This window comes from Centruroides sculpturatus, unplaced genomic scaffold (genome assembly GCF_000671375.1).
Source record: "Centruroides sculpturatus isolate CEXI.00-Female unplaced genomic scaffold, Cexi_2.0 scaffold622, whole genome shotgun sequence".
Taxonomy (NCBI): Eukaryota; Metazoa; Arthropoda; class Arachnida; order Scorpiones; family Buthidae; genus Centruroides; species Centruroides sculpturatus.
Window position 1 is genome coordinate 219,699 of NW_019384842.1, and position 20,581 is coordinate 240,279.

At 33.6% G+C, this 20,581-nt stretch overlaps 1 protein-coding gene and 1 non-coding gene across 11 annotated transcripts in view; both read right to left on the minus strand.

Annotated features, from left to right (window-relative positions):
* Positions 1-20,581, minus strand: part of LOC111630327 (zinc finger protein 540-like) — a 90,900-nt gene that overhangs the window by 45,457 nt on the left and 24,862 nt on the right. For all 10 annotated transcript variants that reach the window (XM_023374420.1, XM_023374414.1, XM_023374417.1 and 7 more), the window contains one exon: positions 14,450-14,601. In XM_023374420.1, the coding sequence (XP_023230188.1) occupies positions 14,450-14,601 (152 nt within the window). The remainder of the gene's footprint in view (positions 1-14,449; positions 14,602-20,581) is intronic.
* Positions 12,198-12,269, minus strand: Trnaw-cca. Its single transcript has one exon. It is a non-coding gene; the product is annotated as a tRNA-Trp (tRNA).

Below are 20,581 nucleotides of genomic sequence, written 5' to 3' on the forward strand. Positions count from 1 at the left end.
ACTTTAAGTTACATTTTTAAATATTTTGGCAAGTAACGTCTATAAACATATGCTCAAGACACGTTACTGTCAATACTTTTCTATATTTAACGGTTGACTCAACAGTAAACCCTTGCCTGTATTTTTTTTCTCTCTCTCCAACACGTCCCTCCTAGAGAGGTCTCTCACGATCTTTAGTTTAGGTTAGAACATAGATATAGAATAGATTCCTTTTTTTGTTTATGCGTGTGTTTTTATTTTGTTTATTTCCTTTGATATAGAAATTCTCTTATTTGTTTATTAAATGTGTTAGTATTGTTCTACCCGTGTAGTTATCTGGACACATCGTCACGACCCCTCCTCACTAATTTTTGCCCTCCTAAGCCATCCGACAACCGACAGCGGGTGTTTCTAACCCGTGCAGATTAAGTGGTCATTAGGGATCATCCCAGTGGTCCCCTGCTTACTCACATTAGCACTGAAAAAACATTTACATATCTGGAGATTCAAAGACCCAACTCGTTTTGGAAGTTTACAGTGTTAAATAAAATTTTGAAGATTTATAAATGAAATTTAATACAGGCTACAATTATTTCTATTCGAATTTCGGCACAATAATTCTACCCACAAAACCAAACCCAACCCCTTAGTTTGAAGGGTCACAGCAAAGACATACGTGAGTAAACTATCAAGGGAATTCTTCCCAAAAGGACTTTGGAAAACTTTCCAGTTTTCCATTTGTCCAAAAGGACTTTGGACAAATGGAAAACTGGTCCTTATTTAGACGTTAAACAATATCTAAAATTAAGGTGATTTTGTTATAAAGTTCATCATTACCCTCGAAATTAACTTTATCATCTTATAATGTTTTTAATAACAAAATCGCTTAACAGATGGCGCCACACACAATTTTATTTATTAAAATTAATAATTTAAAAGTTATTTTTAAAGCAAAATCTCATAAAAAACGGGAAAGTTATAAAACTCGATGCTAGATTTTCTTCAAATGCCTTACCGTATTATTATAATAATAGTCATTATATGCAAGTAAAAGTTAATAGTTTTTATGGCAGATTGCAATAATGAATTTGAATATTAGAACCACGTTTTGGTCCCAACTTGGGGTAACTGTAAAATAAAAACAGATTGGCGTTTCTGTCAATATTGACAAAAGTAATTTATTAAAAAGCTTTATCTTCTAATGTTGAAAAAAATGCATTTATTTTCCCCTAACTAAAATAATGGATTTGTCACGTGTACACTTCCGCTCATGTGTAAACAAAAGTAATATGTTGTGAGCATTTATGCTCGTTCTTCCTGTGATTCTCGACATAAAAATAATTCAGGCCTCTACTTGATGCTATAAAGTATCTTATAACAGTAAAAAAAATGGCCTCAAAATGTACACATCATATCCTTACTATCATACCGCTGTTAATCCTAACTACTGGTTCAATTACTTCGGATTAGTGCAACTGTACATAATACACACTTTATTACTATAGAATCTAAAAAATTAAAATAGTCTAGTTCAAAAATAAAAGTGGGTCTTAATTTTATTTTATTATTTAAGCTCATAGCTTAGTGTTTAAAAGTAATGCAAAATGTCTTCATTAATGCATAATTAGCAAAATAAGCAGGAATTCAAAGTAAGAGCAAGCAACAGGTTGGTTTAATAGTTTAAAAACTAAATTACTACATGGCACACAAGTGTGCTTACCTTCCCATAGACTTAACATCATACTTTTGCCACTCTGCCATGCCTGAACCATTGTACCTTTTTCAAATCGCAATTGAAAGGCATCATCTACAGCTTTAATTTGATACCTATACTGTACTTTTAGCCCCAGCCCTTTTCTCAAACTAAGTCTTACAGTCCCGAACCCTCTTTTAATTAATACAAAAGTCAGATTAGATTGGAACAGCATTGTTTTATTCTCAACATGCAAAAATTTTGAGCATTGTCAAAGATCTGACCATAAAAATATGGGAAAAGCCGAAAAACAAGACTGAAAATCAGTTTCACTCCTGAGTGATTCTATCCAAAAAGAAGCAGGAATAAATAAATGAAAGCAATAACAACTATTTTTAACTTTCACTTTGAATAAAGTAAAGGAACAATTTATATTTTTGAACTGCCTAATCTTATTTTTTCTGTACATTTCTTTACTCCAAATTTGTGATATTTTGCAGAAATATAGCAAATGCAGAGTTTCTCTACAGTTCAACATGTTAAAAATGTCAAACTGGGTTGTAATTTATTAAAAAGCTTCTTGAGTATTAATTAATTACATAAGCTACTTAGTTACTTATGACTAATAAACAGGCTTATTACACACCCATCCATTTCAATTAACTTATCCAAAATGTATTTCAGCCGTACTCGCTCTTATCAATTGGAACAACAGTGCAATTCAATTGATAAGACTGAAATGAATTTTGGATAAGTTTAATTAAATTGGATGGGTGTGTAATAAACCTGTTCATTATCCAAAAGTAATCAATTTTATTTTATGAATTTAATGAAAATGGTTAAGTACTATATATTTACTTTTATGCAGATCCCGAAGGTGGTGGACAGAGTACCATGGCATTGCATTGCTGACGATGTTGTGCATAGAAATCCACACACACAAATGCACAATTCACACACAATCTCCATAAAAAAAGTGCAATTCAAACATTGTTATAACCTGGAAATATTAATAATTTAGTTATTTGATATCCTTTAAATGTAATTATTAATGTACATACAACAAAAAGTGGAGAAAAAATATTTTATATGTAATTTTAATTCTTACATAAATAGAACACATGAACAATTGATATGAAACCAAATAATAATAATTATTGTTATTCAGAGCTCAGTTTCAAAGTCAGTTCTCTTCTTACATTTTGTTTCTTTAGTCAGAATAACCTGGTGATGATGAAATGTAAGTTTCTCTCAAATGAGTCTTCAAATGATTCTTCTGTTAATGAAGGGATGATTTAATGAAATTTGATCACTTTAGACACTTCTCCCAAAGCTGGTACCTACTTGCCAAAGTAAAGGACGTGACCTATCCACACAGAAAATTCATGAATGTTTACAAGCAAGCCTGGGTTTAAACTTGGATCCCTTGGCCTTCGCCATCTGGTTTCCAGATTCATATAGCAGAAAAAACCAAACTACAGGCCGATAAACTAAATGTCACTTGAAAAAATGAAATACTGGCAAGGAGTCAGTTGCACTGCTGACTTTTCTCGTGACTTTACTTCCTTCCATCTCTTCACTGAAAAAACTTGAATTGTCAGAAAATTTTGAATTTTTTGCAGAGATCATTCAGCATTGTTTATTAAAGTTTGAAATTAAAACATACTTTAGAACCTATACAAAATTTGAACACATTAAAGATTGTATTAACAACCATTTCATTATGCTAGTCTGATCTCTCTTTTACCTGTATTAAAGAATAATAGACCAACTTGAAATATTGAAAAGAAATTACAAGACCAATTCTATTCAAATTTCGACCTCTCACAACAGTTTGCCAATGTGTTATAGTAAAATCATCCATATGACTCTATATCTTACCAACTTTCTGACTGAAGTCTTTCTTTAGAACAAGTTCTTTTGTGCATAGTTAATTCACTTGACGGCTTAAAACATCTTTCAAAAAATCCATAGCTTTTCTTAAAATGGGTTCTTCTATGTGTCTTTTAACTTTAATTTCTGCTTAAAATTCTTTCTGCATATGTTGAACGCAGGATCTTTAGGCTTTTGTAAAATGCATTCTTATGTGCGATATTAAAGCTGATTTCTCTTCAAAATACCCGAGACAAATTTCGCATCCAAAAGGTTTGCTATTGGCATGACTCACGTTGTGTTCAATTAGTAATGGCCGTGTTTTGAAACCTTTTCCACAAATGTTACACGAGAAAGGCATTATTACCTCCAAATGATTGTAATTCTGATGTTCCATTAAAGCTGATCTGTTACTAAATGATTTGGTGTAAACTTTGCATTGAAAAGATCTTTGTTTGCTATGACATATCAGATGACGTGTTAAACTGCATTTCAACGTAAATGCTTTTCCACAGATTTCACACAAGAAAGGCTTCACACCTGAGTGAATCTTCAGATGGACCATTAATGATGATCTCCACTTAAATGATTTGGTGCATAATTTGCATTGATAAGGTCTTATGTTGTCATGAACCCTCTGATGTTCTCTTAAGCCATCTGTATTCTTAAATTGTTTTCCACAGACTTCACAATCACATGAACCATCGTTCATGTAATTGTGAAGTCCTATTTTATAGGAATGATACTGTTTGTGTATTTTCAAATCAGTCTTTTTCTTAAAACTTTTTCCACAGATTTCACACAAGAACGACTTCACATATGAATGAGTCGTCTCATGCGCCATTAATAATGATTTTAAGTTAAATGATTTGGGGCATAATTTGCATTGAAAAGATCTTTCTTTGCTATGACGTATCAGATGACGTGTTAAACCGTTTTTCAACGTAAATGCTTTTCCACAGATATCACACAAGAAAGACCTCACATATGAATGAGTCTTCTCATGCGAAATTAATGATAATCTTAAGTTAAATGATTTGGGGCATAATTTGCATGGAAAAGCTTTTAGGCTGTCATGAATATCTGAATGATGTCGTTTTAAGTAAGATTTACTCTTATATTGTTTTCCACAGAGTTCGCATGAAAAACGCATTTTACACTTTGCACTTTCTCTGCAGAATTCACATAATGGCCTTTCATCAGAATTATACCTTAAGTGGGTCCCAAAATAATTTTGACAATGAAATATTTTCCCACAGATCTCACACGGAAATAGTTTATTTTCAGGATACTTTGCTTCTTTCGGCTTAACTTCCTTTACATAACGTTTGCATGGGTCATGGCTGACTTTCAAGCGATGTTTAACTTTGAAATGATATTTCCTGTGCTTCGCTAATTCAGAAAAAAGTTTAAATCTCTTCTTGCATTTTGAACAAGAAAACGGAGTTCCTTCTACATGTGATTTTCTGTGTTCCTCGAAATAACATTTGAAGAAAAACTGTTTTTTACAGACTTTACAATGGTAAGTTCTTCTATTGGAATGTACAAACAGATGATTGGCGTATAGTATATGATATGAAAACGTCTTCTTGCAAATATGACACTCCAGCTGCTTTCTCGACGAAATGAATAAATGCCTTTTCAAAACGAGATTTCTGGCTAACCTCAATTTAATAATATATTTTGGATTTAAGTTACTAATTCTTATATAATTTTTCCCGTGCCTGTCACGATTAAACCACTTCTTTCTTGTTTTTTTATTTCCTGAAATGAAAGAAATAAATCAAATTCAAATTTTCAGTTAATTAAAAGTGAACTTCTTTTTAAAATATCAAAATAAAAATGAAATTTAANTTCAGAGTTATTTCTACCCATTCTTGTTACTGCAAATGCATGCACATACAGGCAGCAGAATGATACATAATGGAATTCGTTATTGCTTGTTGTGAGTGGAGTTTAGCAACAGAATGTAACTTCAGGAACACCACAGGAACAAAACACTGGCATATTAAACATGTTGAATGAGGCACATAATAAGTCAGAAAAAAATAATTGATGTGTACAAATATGTAAGTACTTATGTGGAGTAGAAAAAGCTACCTCACGCCAAGTGGAGGAAATAGTTTTGTAAAGTTGCCGACTTTTAGGGCCAATAAGTTAATTGCGTGTCAGAAAAACCTAGGGACAAATCGTATGTGGGTGGTGGCGGTAGGAGACAAAGATAACAAGTGTCTTACAAAAACTGTTTATTTTTGACATAAAGCTAACTTACATAATGGAAGAACAATAAACTAAGAATGTTAGATGTCGGATGAGGTGTGATGTTGGTGGTAGCTAGGGGCTTCCTAGAAGAAGAGTCCACAGATTCGGAGGTAGGATACCGGTAAACGGGTGATGGTTGATGTTCTGATTCACACACACACACTTTTTAGCAGACAGAGAAGCTTGGGCGGGTGCGACTGGCCTGTGGATGGAGGTCCTGGAATCTTCTCAGCACTTGTCCAGAGGAGAATCGACTGTTTGTCCTTGATATTTGGGGGTTTTTATAAGATTTTCCCCGAATATCACCCTTTTGATTGGTCCCGTTCACCCTCTCCCTTACCCCGACTGGTCATTCTTTTGTTTCTAGGCAAAACTTGAGACCGATCCAGGTCAGGAAAGGTCAGAGAGGTGATAACGGAGCTTTTAAAGTCTGTGCTCGTATTTTAATCCATTATGGCCCTTCTCTCTGACATCTTTGAACCTAAACGGTCCACCAGATGTTCTTGTGGTCATTTTCCCCCTAATGCGTTCAGGCTTTGGTCATTAAACCCCCTCTTCTTGATTGTTTCGAACCGACACTTGTTCGTGAGCATCTGGACAAAGCTTTCTCTCTTGATGTTCCCGCCTGTCGTTTATCGTTGATTCGCATTTGTTTTAAAATAAGTAAGAAAGTTTTCTTTCTGCCTGGGTTTTGTCACCAACACACCCTCTTGACCCGATTCGATCTTCGAAACTTTCCTACTGACGAGTTTTGTAATTAGTCGAAAATTAGACGCGATTTTATGACCCTCACAGTTTCTAGAGGTGCTTCGAGATGACATACAGTATGAGCTCTAGCATGTGTGTTGTTGCTCAAGAGTAATACTTTGAAAAAGTTGTTTAAATCTCCTTTGGGACTGTCCATAAATTAGATCTGCATTTTTATGAAATTTTTATTCCCCCTCCTTCCCCTCTCTTGTCTCAGTTTCCATAACGCCTTCTCCTCTTAGCATGTCCAACAAAACTCAACTCCCCTTAAAACCTTTATCACTTTATGAATGCCAGGTACCATAAGTAAAAACCAAACATATAGGAACTTTGGAAATAAATATAATCGTCCTCTTTTCTAGCATTTAACCCTCATTGGTGCAGGGCCCATTGTTTACATGTCTAGTGCTGTGTGACTATATTTTGAATATATTTTTTTGTTTATCATTGTTCTTTTTAATTTGTAATTAATGTTCTGCTATTATGTATTGCATTTTAAACTTGTACAGTATATCATGGTATCCCCTCCTCTTTGCCCTGGTGTCACCTTTTCTGAGTTGCAACATTTGGAACTCTCTGATTGGTCAAGGGGAGTGTCACATGCAGACTTAAATTTTCAAAGACTTACTTTCAGATGGCAGAAAGTATAAATAAAGGAACTTTCACCTTGTGTGCTCTCATAATTTTTCCTTGGACTGTTCTGGAAGGACAAAAGGTGAGGTATTAGCAGGAACTTTCAAGAGGACGTTTGTGGTGATTGCCATCATGGAAAACATAAATTCTACTCGACTGGGGACAATCTGTGTCCAATTACTGAGATATCAGCAATATTAGTTTTGAATTAGTATGCATGTGTATCCATTCTATTTGTAGTTAACATGTCATTGTGAGTTCTCTAGGGCTAATGCTGCAAAGAGGAGAAGTAGGTGTATGTATATGTATAAACATGTAAATACTTTTATCTAGATAGAATGCAAATTAGTTGTGTAGCATGAAATGAATTGTGTTAATTGTACTACCCGGCTCTTATGTTATATATATTGAAGGCAATCAACACATATTGTATCAGATTAAATAACTCTTTTCTTTTGTCGTTTATGTGCACATGGATTTGATAAATTATTGAGTCCCTATCATATTACTTTCTTCATACACTCAGTGGATTTTGGTCTACAAGAGATACCACACATGCATTCCTCCATTTTACCTGATCTAGTGCATCATTTGGTGAAATTCTCATTGTTTCCCTATCTTCTGTGATTTGGACAAGTCACCAGTTTTTTGGGCATCCATGAGGTCTAATTTTCTCTGGGTCATAACAGAGGATACTTTTTGCCATTGAGTTGTCATCACTGCACATAACATAACAATACCAGCATAATTAAGTTTCTTGCATCTTGTCTGTAACTGTTCATATTTGTTTTCTGAAGTTGTTATTCATTATGTGATGAAAGCACATAAGACCCAATAATGATCTTAACATTCTCATTTCTATGACATGTAGTGCCTGTTTGTGCTTCTATGTGACATTTCAGCATTCTGACCCATACATTGCTACTGGTTGCACAACTAACTTATAAATTTTTCGCCTTAAGATGAATTGGCATCTTTTTATCACAAAGCGCTCCAGTTACCTCTCTCCATTTCATTCAGGCTGCACTGATTCATGCACGAACGTCTGGTGTTGCATTTTGTCATCGGATGAGATAAGGGAGCTTAAGTATTTGAATTTTGTAGTTTTTGTAATTTCTTAGTAATATATTAGGATTTTTCTATTTGTCTGTGTGCCACATTCTAAATATTCAGTTTTCTGAATGTTTAAATTGAAAGTCATTTTTGCTCAGACAATATTTCCAGTCTTGTGCTTATTTTTCAGGGTTCTTTAGATTCTGGTCTGCAATTAAAACTGCAGATCAAAATGGTTGAAATAAATAAAATAAAATGCATAAACTGCATAAAATTTAATGTAATAAATTGATGTGCACTAAACCTCAACCCCTCCCCCTTGTCTGGCTTGGTCCAACTTGTTGTAATCCCCTCCCTCCCTTACAATATGGACATCGTCAATGGCCAGTCCCAATTTCAAAAATAAAAATTTCCATAAATACCAAACAATCTTCTGAATCACCAGGCTATATTAAGACTAATTTAATAATCTTACAGAAATTTTTTATATCTAAATATTAACTTAGCTCAATAATTTGGCAAATCATTAGGCATTACTTAAAAATTGAATTATTATATTACTGTTTATTTCCAAGAACTTTTTGACACTATTTGTATAAAAATCTGCTACAAATAAAATACTTTCTCTTTGTTATTTCGACATACCTTTATTCATACAGTCGGGTTCGTCATCAAATTTTCTTTTTATTTCGTGTTTGAAATCTTCATAAATGTAGTCGTCTTGAAAATATGTGCTGTTATTTTTATGTATCGTCTTTTCTCCATTTTTCAACTATTTTGGAAAAAAATTGTATTAAAGTATTATAACAATTGCTTTATAAAGGAAGATAGAATTGTTAAAATTTGTAACACAAAGGAAGATTACAATAAATGATAAAATTAACTATTATAGCAATATTTAAGCTGTGTTATAACTATTAATACTACATATATTCAATATGTACAATACATATATTGATCAATGGTTTAACGCTTTCAGAATGGAGCTGATGCCTGTTAATTCGAAATGTGTAAGACCAGAGTGGTGTATGCTGTTATATAAGAATGTATCTACTGTTTGTGTGGACTACATTCCTTATTCTTCAGATATAACTCAGCATTCGAGCATGTTGAATATCATTATCTTTGGGCAAACATACATTTCTGATGTTTTCTTGCACTATCGGCCTCAACATGTGGTCAATGACATACATTCATTCATTATTATTCATTCATTAGTTTAATTGTGCATTTAAAACAAGGTACAAAGTTCTGCCCCGCAGTGAGCATTACAGGATCATATCCATTACATAGTTCCACAGAGTTACAGTATGCACTAATGAACAAAGCAATGTGAAAAAAAAAATAAAAAAAAACACAATGACAATAAAAGACCCAAACAGAATATGCAGCAGATTGCTGCAGCATATAACAGATTACTTATCTGCAAGAATATTTTCACAAAAGAAGGTCGCAGTAAATACAATAATTCTGACAATAAGTGTTAAACAGCATTTATCCCATGCAGAAAATTTGTAATACAAAGATTTGAGAATCCCATGAGTCGATATATAATATGCGTACAAGTAAAAAAAAAAAGTCCACACAGCTAGTAATTGCATCAATTCCAACACTTTAAATCAAAAAACAGAGGAAGATGATGAAGCTTACATATTTCTTACAGTCAGCAAACACAAATGTATATAGAGAAGCAATGATCCGGTTGTATCAGTTGTTGTGCTAAGAAGCAGAGATAGCACTATGAATTAAACAATTTGTGCCCTGTAAAGGATTCCACAATCATTAAGGTAAGAAGTCAGCTGTCTTAATATATAAGGCTTTTGCTTTAATGTAGAGTGAACACTCCTTATCCAGTGTGTTATGTTCATGTTTATCTAGGCCACTCCTCAAACAATTAGCACATTTAGGCTTTTCACTTTTCTTTGTACATGTCTTAAACAAATGATCATCATCACAATGGCTACAAACTTTCTTCAATGATGGGCAACTTGCCGCCAAATGTCCAAAAGCAAGACATTTGTAGCACTGTCATACAGGGAAAAAATCATAAACATTGCACGTTTTCCACTGAACATAAAGATATCCTTGTTTTTTAGTCATTGCCCTAACCTCCGGTGATATCTCTAACACCCATGATAAAAACTCGTCATTTCTCTGTTTGATTGAAAATCAAAGGTTTAAAATTTGTAACAGAAAGGATAATTACAATAAATGATACAGTAGATCTTCGATTATCCGACTCAATTGGGGACTGGGGTTGGTCGGATAACCAAAAAGTATGAAATTATCCATTATTACTGTAGTATATTATTATATCCATGTAATTAGTATATTAGTATATCGCTATTAACCTACTTTGCGTTGAATTTTCCTCCATGTTAGACGTATCAAATTTTTTGTAAAAATAATAATCATTGCTATTGTATCGTTAAAAATTAGAAAATTAAGCCTCGTTTAAATACTGGCTCCCTTTCATGGTCAATCCAGTGTTGCAAGCTAAAACACATAAAAGTAATATTAAAGTAGCCAAGACAAAGCCAAATATTGTAGCGCCACATCACTAGCAGACATTTGAAATTTGCCGACTAGGACGGTCGGTTAACCGAGGCTCTACTGTAATATTAACTATATTCTTTGTCATCCATATCATTGTCACTAACTAACACAGGATGAGAATTGATGAGATGTTCATATGTATATTTACACTATGATAAGGTGAAGCGATGGCCGACAGAGTGCCATAGTGGGCAATTATAGGCCGTGGCACTGAAGTTGTCCCCAGTCAACACGGCAATTAACCGAGAATGGTCATATCTAAAATTAAATATGTCTGCGTGTGATACATTGAATGGAAGTCAAGTCCAGGTAGTACAACTGGCAATGCATTCATACAGAATGAGAAGCTAGGGTATTAAATGATGAACATTGTCCTCTTCACTAGAATTATAGATGTCATTCTGAAGAGCATCCAAATATAACTCGTAATCATTCAAGTGAGAAGCCATTATTAAACTATTTAAAATGTAATTATAAATATCACTAATAATGTTGATTATTATATGTAATATAACAACTGTAAAAGTTTTAAAATTATAATAATATAAGCCTGTATTACAAAAGCAAAGTATCAATACTAACTATTTATATAGTATAGTAATGTATTCTGAAGTAAGAACAGCTGCTGTCAGAAAAAAGCAGATCAGCAAAGTTCAGAATGAAATTTTCTATAGTACAGTAGACCTCCCTATAACGCGGTAGATACGTTCCACTTTTTATGAAATTCACGTTCTACGAGTCCTTAAATAGACGAGCCAATCACAGCCCGGCATGTATGCACTTTACAAACTACAGCTGTTTGAAATGTTTTCTTCTATAAAATTAATCAATTCTAGACTAATTTGACTCAACATTTCCAAAACACGTATAATTTCTTACGAATAATCCATATAAACTATGCTATAAACAAAAAATTGTAGGATTACTTACCAAGTGTGCACCATTCAAACACACCATTGATTAAGCTTGTTTTCGTCGTGGAGCGGCACATTGAACGAGAACACATGTGTTTCCTGATAAATTATTTTTCTGCAAAAAATTTGCTGAACTTTGGAGACATCATTAATATAAATATAATTTTTATGGCCATTAAATAATAAATTATTTTTAGTAGGTCTGCTGCTCGTCTAAACTGAATGGTTTGTGCAATATCTGCTATTTGACCAATCCTGTCGCAACACGAGTCAGACATGACATTTTATGAGTCTCTTTTAGCATCTTTATATGAATACAGTCGCAATTTTTTCGCCGCTATATACGAATCCACATTATATGAACTCGTTTTATAGGGGTCTACTGTACTATCATTCTTATTTTTATATAACAAAATTATATTCAATAAAACTACATAAATTACATGATATATATACTGTAAATGTACACANAAAATAATAGTAGAGAGTGAGCCGGACGTGATTCGAACACGCAACCTTCTGATCTGGAGTCAGACGCGCTACCATTGCGCCACCGGCTCTTGTTTCACACTAGTTTCTTTTATCACACTTCTATGATAAACCGAAATTTTGTAAATTTGTATTATCATCGACTATGAATATAGTTAATTCATAATAAAACGCTAGCTATTTAAAAACAAAAGATTTTATCGACTTTAAGTTACATTTTTAAATATTTTGGCAAGTAACGTCTATAAACATATGCTCAAGACACGTTACTGTCAATACTTTTCTATATTTAACGGTTGACTCAACAGTAAACCCTTGCCTGTATTTTTTTTCTCTCTCTCCAACACGTCCCTCCTAGAGAGGTCTCTCACGATCTTTAGTTCAGGTTAGAACATAGATATAGAATAGATTCCTTTTTTTGTTTATGCGTGTGTTTTTATTTTGTTTATTTCCTTTGATATAGAAATTCTCTTATTTGTTTATTAAATGTGTTAGTATTGTTCTACCCGTGTAGTTATCTGGACACATCGTCACGACCCCTCCTCACTAATTTTTGCCCTCCTAAGCCATCCGACAACCGACAGCGGGTGTTTCTAACCCGTGCAGATTAAGTGGTCATTAGGGATCATCCCAGTGGTCCCCTGCTTACTCACATTAGCACTGAAAAAACATTTACATATCTGGAGATTCAAAGACCCAACTCGTTTTGGAAGTTTACAGTGTTAAATAAAATTTTGAAGATTTATAAATGAAATTTAATACAGGCTACAATTATTTCTATTCGAATTTCGGCACAATAATTCTACCCACAAAACCAAACCCAACCCCTTAGTTTGAAGGGTCACAGCAAAGACATACGTGAGTAAACTATCAAGGGAATTCTTCCCAAAAGGACTTTGGAAAACTTTCCAGTTTTCCATTTGTCCAAAAGGACTTTGGACAAATGGAAAACTAGTCCTTATTTAGACGTTAAACAATATCTAAAATTAAGGTGATTTTGTTATAAAGTTCATCATTACCCTCGAAATTAACTTTATCATCTTATAATGTTTTTAATAACAAAATCGCTTAACAGATGGCGCCACACACAATTTTATTTATTAAAATTAATAATTTAAAAGTTATTTTTAAAGCAAAATCTCATAAAAAACGAAAAAGTTATAAAACTCGATGCTAGATTTTCTTCAAATGCCTTACCGTATGATNTCATCCTAAAGGTCTATTTTCAGTGTTTTTACATTGAAAATAGACCTTTAGGAATCGAACACAGTCAGGTGCCTCCACACTGAAGAAATTATTTCAATGAAAAAGAATCAGTTGAAGGCAGCTAATGGATCAGCCACAAGTGTTTCAGCAGTTACTATAGCAAGCACTATACTATATGAGCTTCTATGTGTTAATTAGACATGTGTTCTCAAGTGCAGCGTTTATCTTCCTTTCATTCAATCAATATAAAATCAATCATTTATTAAAACAGTTTTTAATCTTTCTCTTAATTTTAGTCTATTGATATATTTTTCTTGCTATCTTTTCATTCAATTAACTTGTTTATAACATTAACAAAATAATGTGGAATTTTTATGAACACCAGTTTAATTATGTAAAAAAATTCCAATCTCCATCTTATATCCATTTTAATTGATCATACAAGGAACATTCAATAGAAAACCAGAAAAGTGCCATTGAAAGTTAGGAGAATAAGCAATAGTGTAGTAATTCTGACAAACAAAAGTTCCAAGTCAGAGGCAATATTAACTACAACTGGAAATGCCGTTGATGCACAAGAATACAAGACAACAGACCAAAAAAATGGCAGCACCTCTCCAACAGTGTACAAAGCAAGAGCGACGTAGTATTTTCTGATTTTTGAAAAAAACCAATTGATATACATTGGCACGTGCAGGCACAGTAAGGAGATGATTATGAGTTGTACACATATGTACGAGTACTTCCAAAATCATTCACAATTTCATCCATGGCACTTACTGCAGTAAAATAGCCACATTTTTGGCTATTGTTTGGGTATCGAAGAACCAGAACAACAGCCAAAAATGTGTCTAATTAATTATAATTTTTAATTTCCTCATCTAAATGCTATTCAATTTTTAATTACATTTGATAAGTATTTCTTCATTCAAACAACTTTTAAAAGTTATTAAGCACATTGATTATTAAAGTTATATTAATACCGTTTTATAGAAGAGAATAAATTTAAAAAACTAGACTACTACAAAATAATGAATGTACTTACAGGCAGATCATTCTCCATAGCGGTACTATTGTGCTCGGCTTTAATACTTGAGCTATCGATTACAAATTGCAAACAAGACAAATGATCAGTGTTTGCATCAACGTCCCACTCCGGTTCCTTTTTGATGACAATTTCGTCTTCATTCTTGACACCTAATAAAATAAAAATATATAAATTCCAAATATTATTTCCATCTTATTGACTAAAATCTTACTCAGATCGAATTAAACTGAAATTTTTTAAACATTTTTCATCGTACAAACATGAAAAGAGTCTTTGTTCAATAACCACTAAAAATAAAATTATTCTTAGTTAAAAACAAGTAAAAAATACTCAATCCACTTCCAATTTTGAAAAAAATACAAGTCAAAAAGACAAACAAATGACAAGAAACAAACTAAACTTTCACTATTACCAACACTTTTATTCCATTTAATTACTGAATTTATGCCTTTTTTCATATCAACTGTACACTTCACTCATTCTCGACTATCTTACCATTGCCACAATGTTGCAAACAGCGGCAATGGTAAGGTGGTCAGAGACAAGATCTGACATCAAAGTCATATTATTTATGAAAAATTTCTGAAGAGTCAGTTTGTAGTTACCCTAGATATCTCATATCTTGGGTATGTGGTTGTCAAATGGAGCAAGCCAGTTTGTTGTGATTGAATACTGCTTCTCATTGTGACTTCTGTTTCAGTAAAGATGAATCTGAATTACATCAGTGACCATTCCTTAATTATGTGTACAATTTTTGAACCATTTTGACTGCTTTCTGTTCTGAACAATAATGTAGTATCGACAAATCACCTCGCCCACCAGTGGCCATGCAGTTCCATTCCCTGAACATTGATAGTTTGGTTGTGGGTTCGTGCCTCACAGGACAAACTGAACAAGTGCAGTTTTCTGAGTTTTCTCTACATCTTTAATGCCTAAATAGGAGCCAGTAGTCCTTAAAAGACTCCAGAAGGACACTCCTTGGGCAATCTCCTAAGTGGATGCCACTTACGAGATTGCCCAAGTGTTGCATTGCCATAACTAACAAATCACCAAGCAAATCACCTCCTTTTAATTTACATTTACATATTGCAATATTGAAGAAATTACTTTAAAAAGCTGGTTTCTATTTAAGCATTAGACACAAGAAAAACCTTGGTAAACTCCATTGACTTGACCATTGATTAGGCACAAACTCATAATTAACTGAAGTTCAGTGATTTTATCCAATTGGCCACTGGTGGACCAGACGAGGAACGGCAGCATCTACATTTTCTCCAAATTCATTCCATTCTTAAGTACTTTCATTAACTAAAAAAACTAGAAATTTGTAAATATCCAGAAATTTAAACAAAATTCAAACATTTATAAATTTTTCTAAATGAATAGAATGAATGAATCATTGCTAAATCAAATATTTTTCTAGTAATTAACACCAGTACCCATTTTTCTGGTAAATAATAGAATTTACCAAAAAAATGTAATTAATTTAAAAAATGATTTAATAGTAAACAATAAAAAGCATATAACACATACCAAGGCTTCAAATGAAATAAATATGACCATAAATGGACTGTTTAATTGAAATACTGAGGGAGGAAAACAACAAAGTAAATATTTGGTGGTGTCAATTAATGGATATGGCAATACAAAGTGTAAATGATCTGTCAAGGGTGACAACTCCTGGACATTGTATAGAAAAACTGGCCTCTGTTTAGGTGGTAGTTTGTTCAGTACAATTTCTTCAGTACAAAAAAAAACACAGAATTAAATATAATGGTAAAACTTTATATACAGACTCACAGCTACCAACACTATATGACCTTTCACAAACACATCTCTCGCCTGTGTATTAAAGTTTCTTCTCAATGAAGTACAAAAGATTCTTTGCATTAAAAGAGTTATAATTGTAAGTAAGGGTGGTGATAACATTCTTCTTTAACAAAAGATGGCATGCAACTTCTATGGCGCATTTAGTTTGAATCGCATGAAGGATCACAAATTTGGTAAGATGGTCTTGGTAAACTAAAATAAATTTATAATTTCCATCTGGAGTAGTTTGTAGATCTATTAGATCAACCTGACAGCGTGAGTTCATTTCACTGTGAAGTATAGGTCTGATGACAATGCCCTTTTTCAAAGTCTTCTGTTTCTTTTAGCAAGGTTGGCATAGCTTCAAATATGTCATAGTAGCCTCAACTGTTACATTTTTATACTTGCAGTTACATTCCTTAAGTATCCGTGTCCTTCCACCATGGCCAACAGCAACATGTGTTTCTTTGAGAATATTGAACAAGTCCTCGTAACAAATGTAATATCTTATTTCTCCATCCTCCTCCTTCATAGGTGCAATTAGTTTTTCTTCGCCACCTACAGTCAAAATGTCGTAACGCTTTATACACCCGTAATGAACAGCTTGTTTCTTTTTCATGTTCTTTGCAGCTTTTACTTCCTCCAAACACTTTGCGTATTTGTTCCTATTAAGATAAAAGTTATTGTCTTTCTTGCTTGCAACGAGCCCGTCCATTATTTCGTAAAATCTCCGTTTCATACTCATCTTGATTCATAAATAACTTTTAGACAACGAGATCTCAAACAAAATTAGACTTAACGTGCGTGTTCTAACGTGTCAAACGATGGAATGAGGCGAGCGAAAGCGGCGACGTGGTGCAGTGCGGAATGTGGGTACTATTTTTTCAACGTTTACCATGTCTCTACAGTAAAACCTAAAATATACCAAGTAAATGCTGGTAAAAGTTCGAAATTAGCGATGATCGCAGAACATTTCAGACTTTTACCACAAAGATTTGGTAAATCTTAGGTTTTACTGGAAGATCTTAGGATTTACCATAGTTCGAGCATTTACAGTAACATATATATGATCAAGCTTAATAAAGGAGAAGTGGATTTTCACCACGTAGGATCAATATACTGTGGCAGCATCTTAAGGAGCATTATGACTCTATACAGAATAATAAGCAAAGTATTGTGCATTGATGCAATAGACACTAGATAAAAAATCCAAGGTTTTTGGAAAAGCCCTATAATCATTTTAAAAGATGGACTGATAAACATAAGATCCAAATAATAGTGCAGTACTACATTTATTTTTTCGCGTGCAAAATTAGAATGATTAGTGCCTTGACTTCTTTGTATTAGATAGCAGATACCCTGCCATTCTACAGCCTTATAATTATAACATTTTTATTTACTGAATCCTTTCTTGCTTTATCTAGAAAAGGCATTAATATGTAGGGAAAGATGTTTGTTCAAGGTCATAGTGTCAAACAATAGGACTATGATTACTAACCAATTCAACTAGAGGTAGGAAGTAAAGCCATGTCTATATGCAGTGGTGATATTCGAAATATTTAACAAAGGGTTCGCTAACAAACTTTTTCCTTAACCTAACCCCAAGCCCGAGATATCTCGGGCAAGTTACATAGCGCTACATAAAACTCAGGAGTTTGGTCCCCCTAAAAGTTTTTTTTCTTTGGCTTTTTGGAATGTTTTTTTAAGTCTCCAAATTTTTTCAAAAATTTTTTCCCGCGCGAAAAAATTTTATCGCGATTTTAATTTACCTTTAATGACGCACGATTCACCCTTAATTGCTTTTTAATTGTTTTTTAATGGGAGTTTGATATCAAATTTCATTCATCGTTCTAAAGTTGTAGCGCACGGATTTTACTTCGGTAAAGTTATTTAAAGCTAGTTTCTGATGTCAAAAACGACCTCCGATAGTTTCTAAATTTTTTTAATTAATAGATTTTATTATATATAAGTTTAATTAAGTCGGGGGGGTCGGAAATCGCAATAAAAATTTTAATTTTTTAAAAATATTTAAAAATATACGGCCAACTAGTATTCACCCTACTATAAACCTATCGCCTCCCGAGACTTCTATGAGAATGTCCCGGAAAATCGGACTCCAGCTGTGTTCAAGGTCATCCAGCTGTTTAAACAATGACTCATCAGCGTAAGATTTCACAGAAAGACGAGACAAAGGAAAATAAAATCTGAAGCTTTTTCTTCAAAATTAACGCATTTCTTTCGTTTTTTCAGTTTTAAGTATTTTTTATGTTTAATTACATTAATATCAAAAATTGCTAGAGTCCCAAGGAGTTAATTGCTTTCCCTATGACTTTTTCTCAAGAAAAAACTTTTTAAATCGTTTATTTTATCATTAGGTATTATTATAATAAGAGACAGATGTCATTGTTTCTCGAAATACAATATCTTTTTTATTTCGCTGTCGATAGCCGGACACGTGTTCCGCAGCCATCTTGTATTTTCTCGCGCGCGTGGGATTGTGGGATCCCTCGCAGTGCCGGCCCGAGGCAAGTTTTAGGATGGAGCGAAATCCTATTATGGCGCCCCCTTAGTTGCCCCTAATTTATACCCTTTAATTTTCTTTACCACTAAGGCGCCCTCTAGGGCTTAGCGCCTGGAGCGGCTGCTCCGTTCGCACTATGGTAGGGCCGGCTCTGATCCCTCGTATGATTGGATCTAGTTTCAAGAACTCTCTTGAGTCGATCGCGATTAAATCTCGTTTCAGTCGAGATTGAAACGGTCGATGGAGGTTATATGCGAACGGCGACAAGTGGAACATGGCGAACGGGGTATAAGGCTCTAGTTTAGTAGTGTTACAGAGTATAATACGTATATTTTTTAAAAGAAACAAAACCGCTGAGAAATGTTACGTGTGTTTAACAACGGGTTCGGAAAACTTTGAAAATGTTAACAACAGGTTCGGCCGAACCTGTGCGAACCCGCTGAATATCACCACTGTCTATATGTAATTATTTACTATTTAATTTGAGTAGTCACATAGCCCAATAATTTTGGCAAGATAATTTACAAATGAAGAGATATTTGTTCGAATGTATTTGTTCTCAAGCACTTCCCAGCAGTTGTTCTCCTCTAAAAAAATGGAAATGCTCTGAAAAAAATTGATTTTCTGAATTAATTTAGCATTTTTTACCTTCTTTTTAAACCTGGTAAAAACAGCAAATGTTACATCTGTTAAATCCTCATTCTCCTATGTGCAGAGCCTTATGTTCATTTTGTTTTTTGTTGGTCAGTTGGTTTTGGGGGTCTTGATAGGCAAAAGATTACCAAGTGTAGCCAGTTATGTATCTATATGCCCTTTTGGGTCTTTTAATAAGCCATAAATCCTTCTGTTCTGTCATCTTAGTCTTCTGCAAATAAGTTTATTGCTTGCAGATACACCAAAATAAGTTGAATTTGTCCATTGTCATCTAATATAGTCTACGAAGCTTTGTCATCTGCGAGTATTTGTTGTTGAAGAGTCTTGTCAGGCTGTTTTGTATTGAGGAAAAGTTAGTAATGTGTCAGACTAAGTGAAATATGACAAGTTGACCATACTGGTTGGATATCCCATTATTAGATAGTTACATTGTGAGTCGTGTGTGATTACTTCTTAGATGGACAATTGTAATTTCTTCTCTCCACATTTTCCATTGCCTAGCTGTCTATTTTATTAAATCTGGTTTTGTAGTGGATAGATTATTATTAAGCTGTTTGTCCCATTCCTCTTGCCATATGCCGCATACATACCTTATTTACATGGTTATACAGTCGACCCCCCCCATAATTACAGTTCCTATAATTACGATTCCTATAAAACTATGAAAAAATTGTGACCGGTATCCATAAAAAACAGTAAAAAACCCCCTATAATTACCTCAAATGTCATCGGGCAGCCGAACTACTTTCCCGCCGTCCGTAGAGATTTCTATCGTCTGGACAGTATTATATAAATTATATATAAATTAGGTACTGTACATATAATTATATATTAATTATATATAAATTAGGTACTGTATATATAATTATATACAGGTAACCCCCGTATAACACGGCACTTCTATAGCACGGATTCGCTCTAACACGGTTTGAGAATTGATACCATCCCCCGTATAACACGGTACTTTTATAGCACGGATTCACTCTGACACGGTTCGAGAATTGGGTAAAACCCTCGTACAACAGGAAATGTAATAAATTTTTACATACTTAAGTAATAATAGTTCACGAAAATTATTATTTTCGCGAACTATTAGTACTTAAGTATGTAAATTTTCTCTTCTCGCCTTCTGTCGATACACGTGG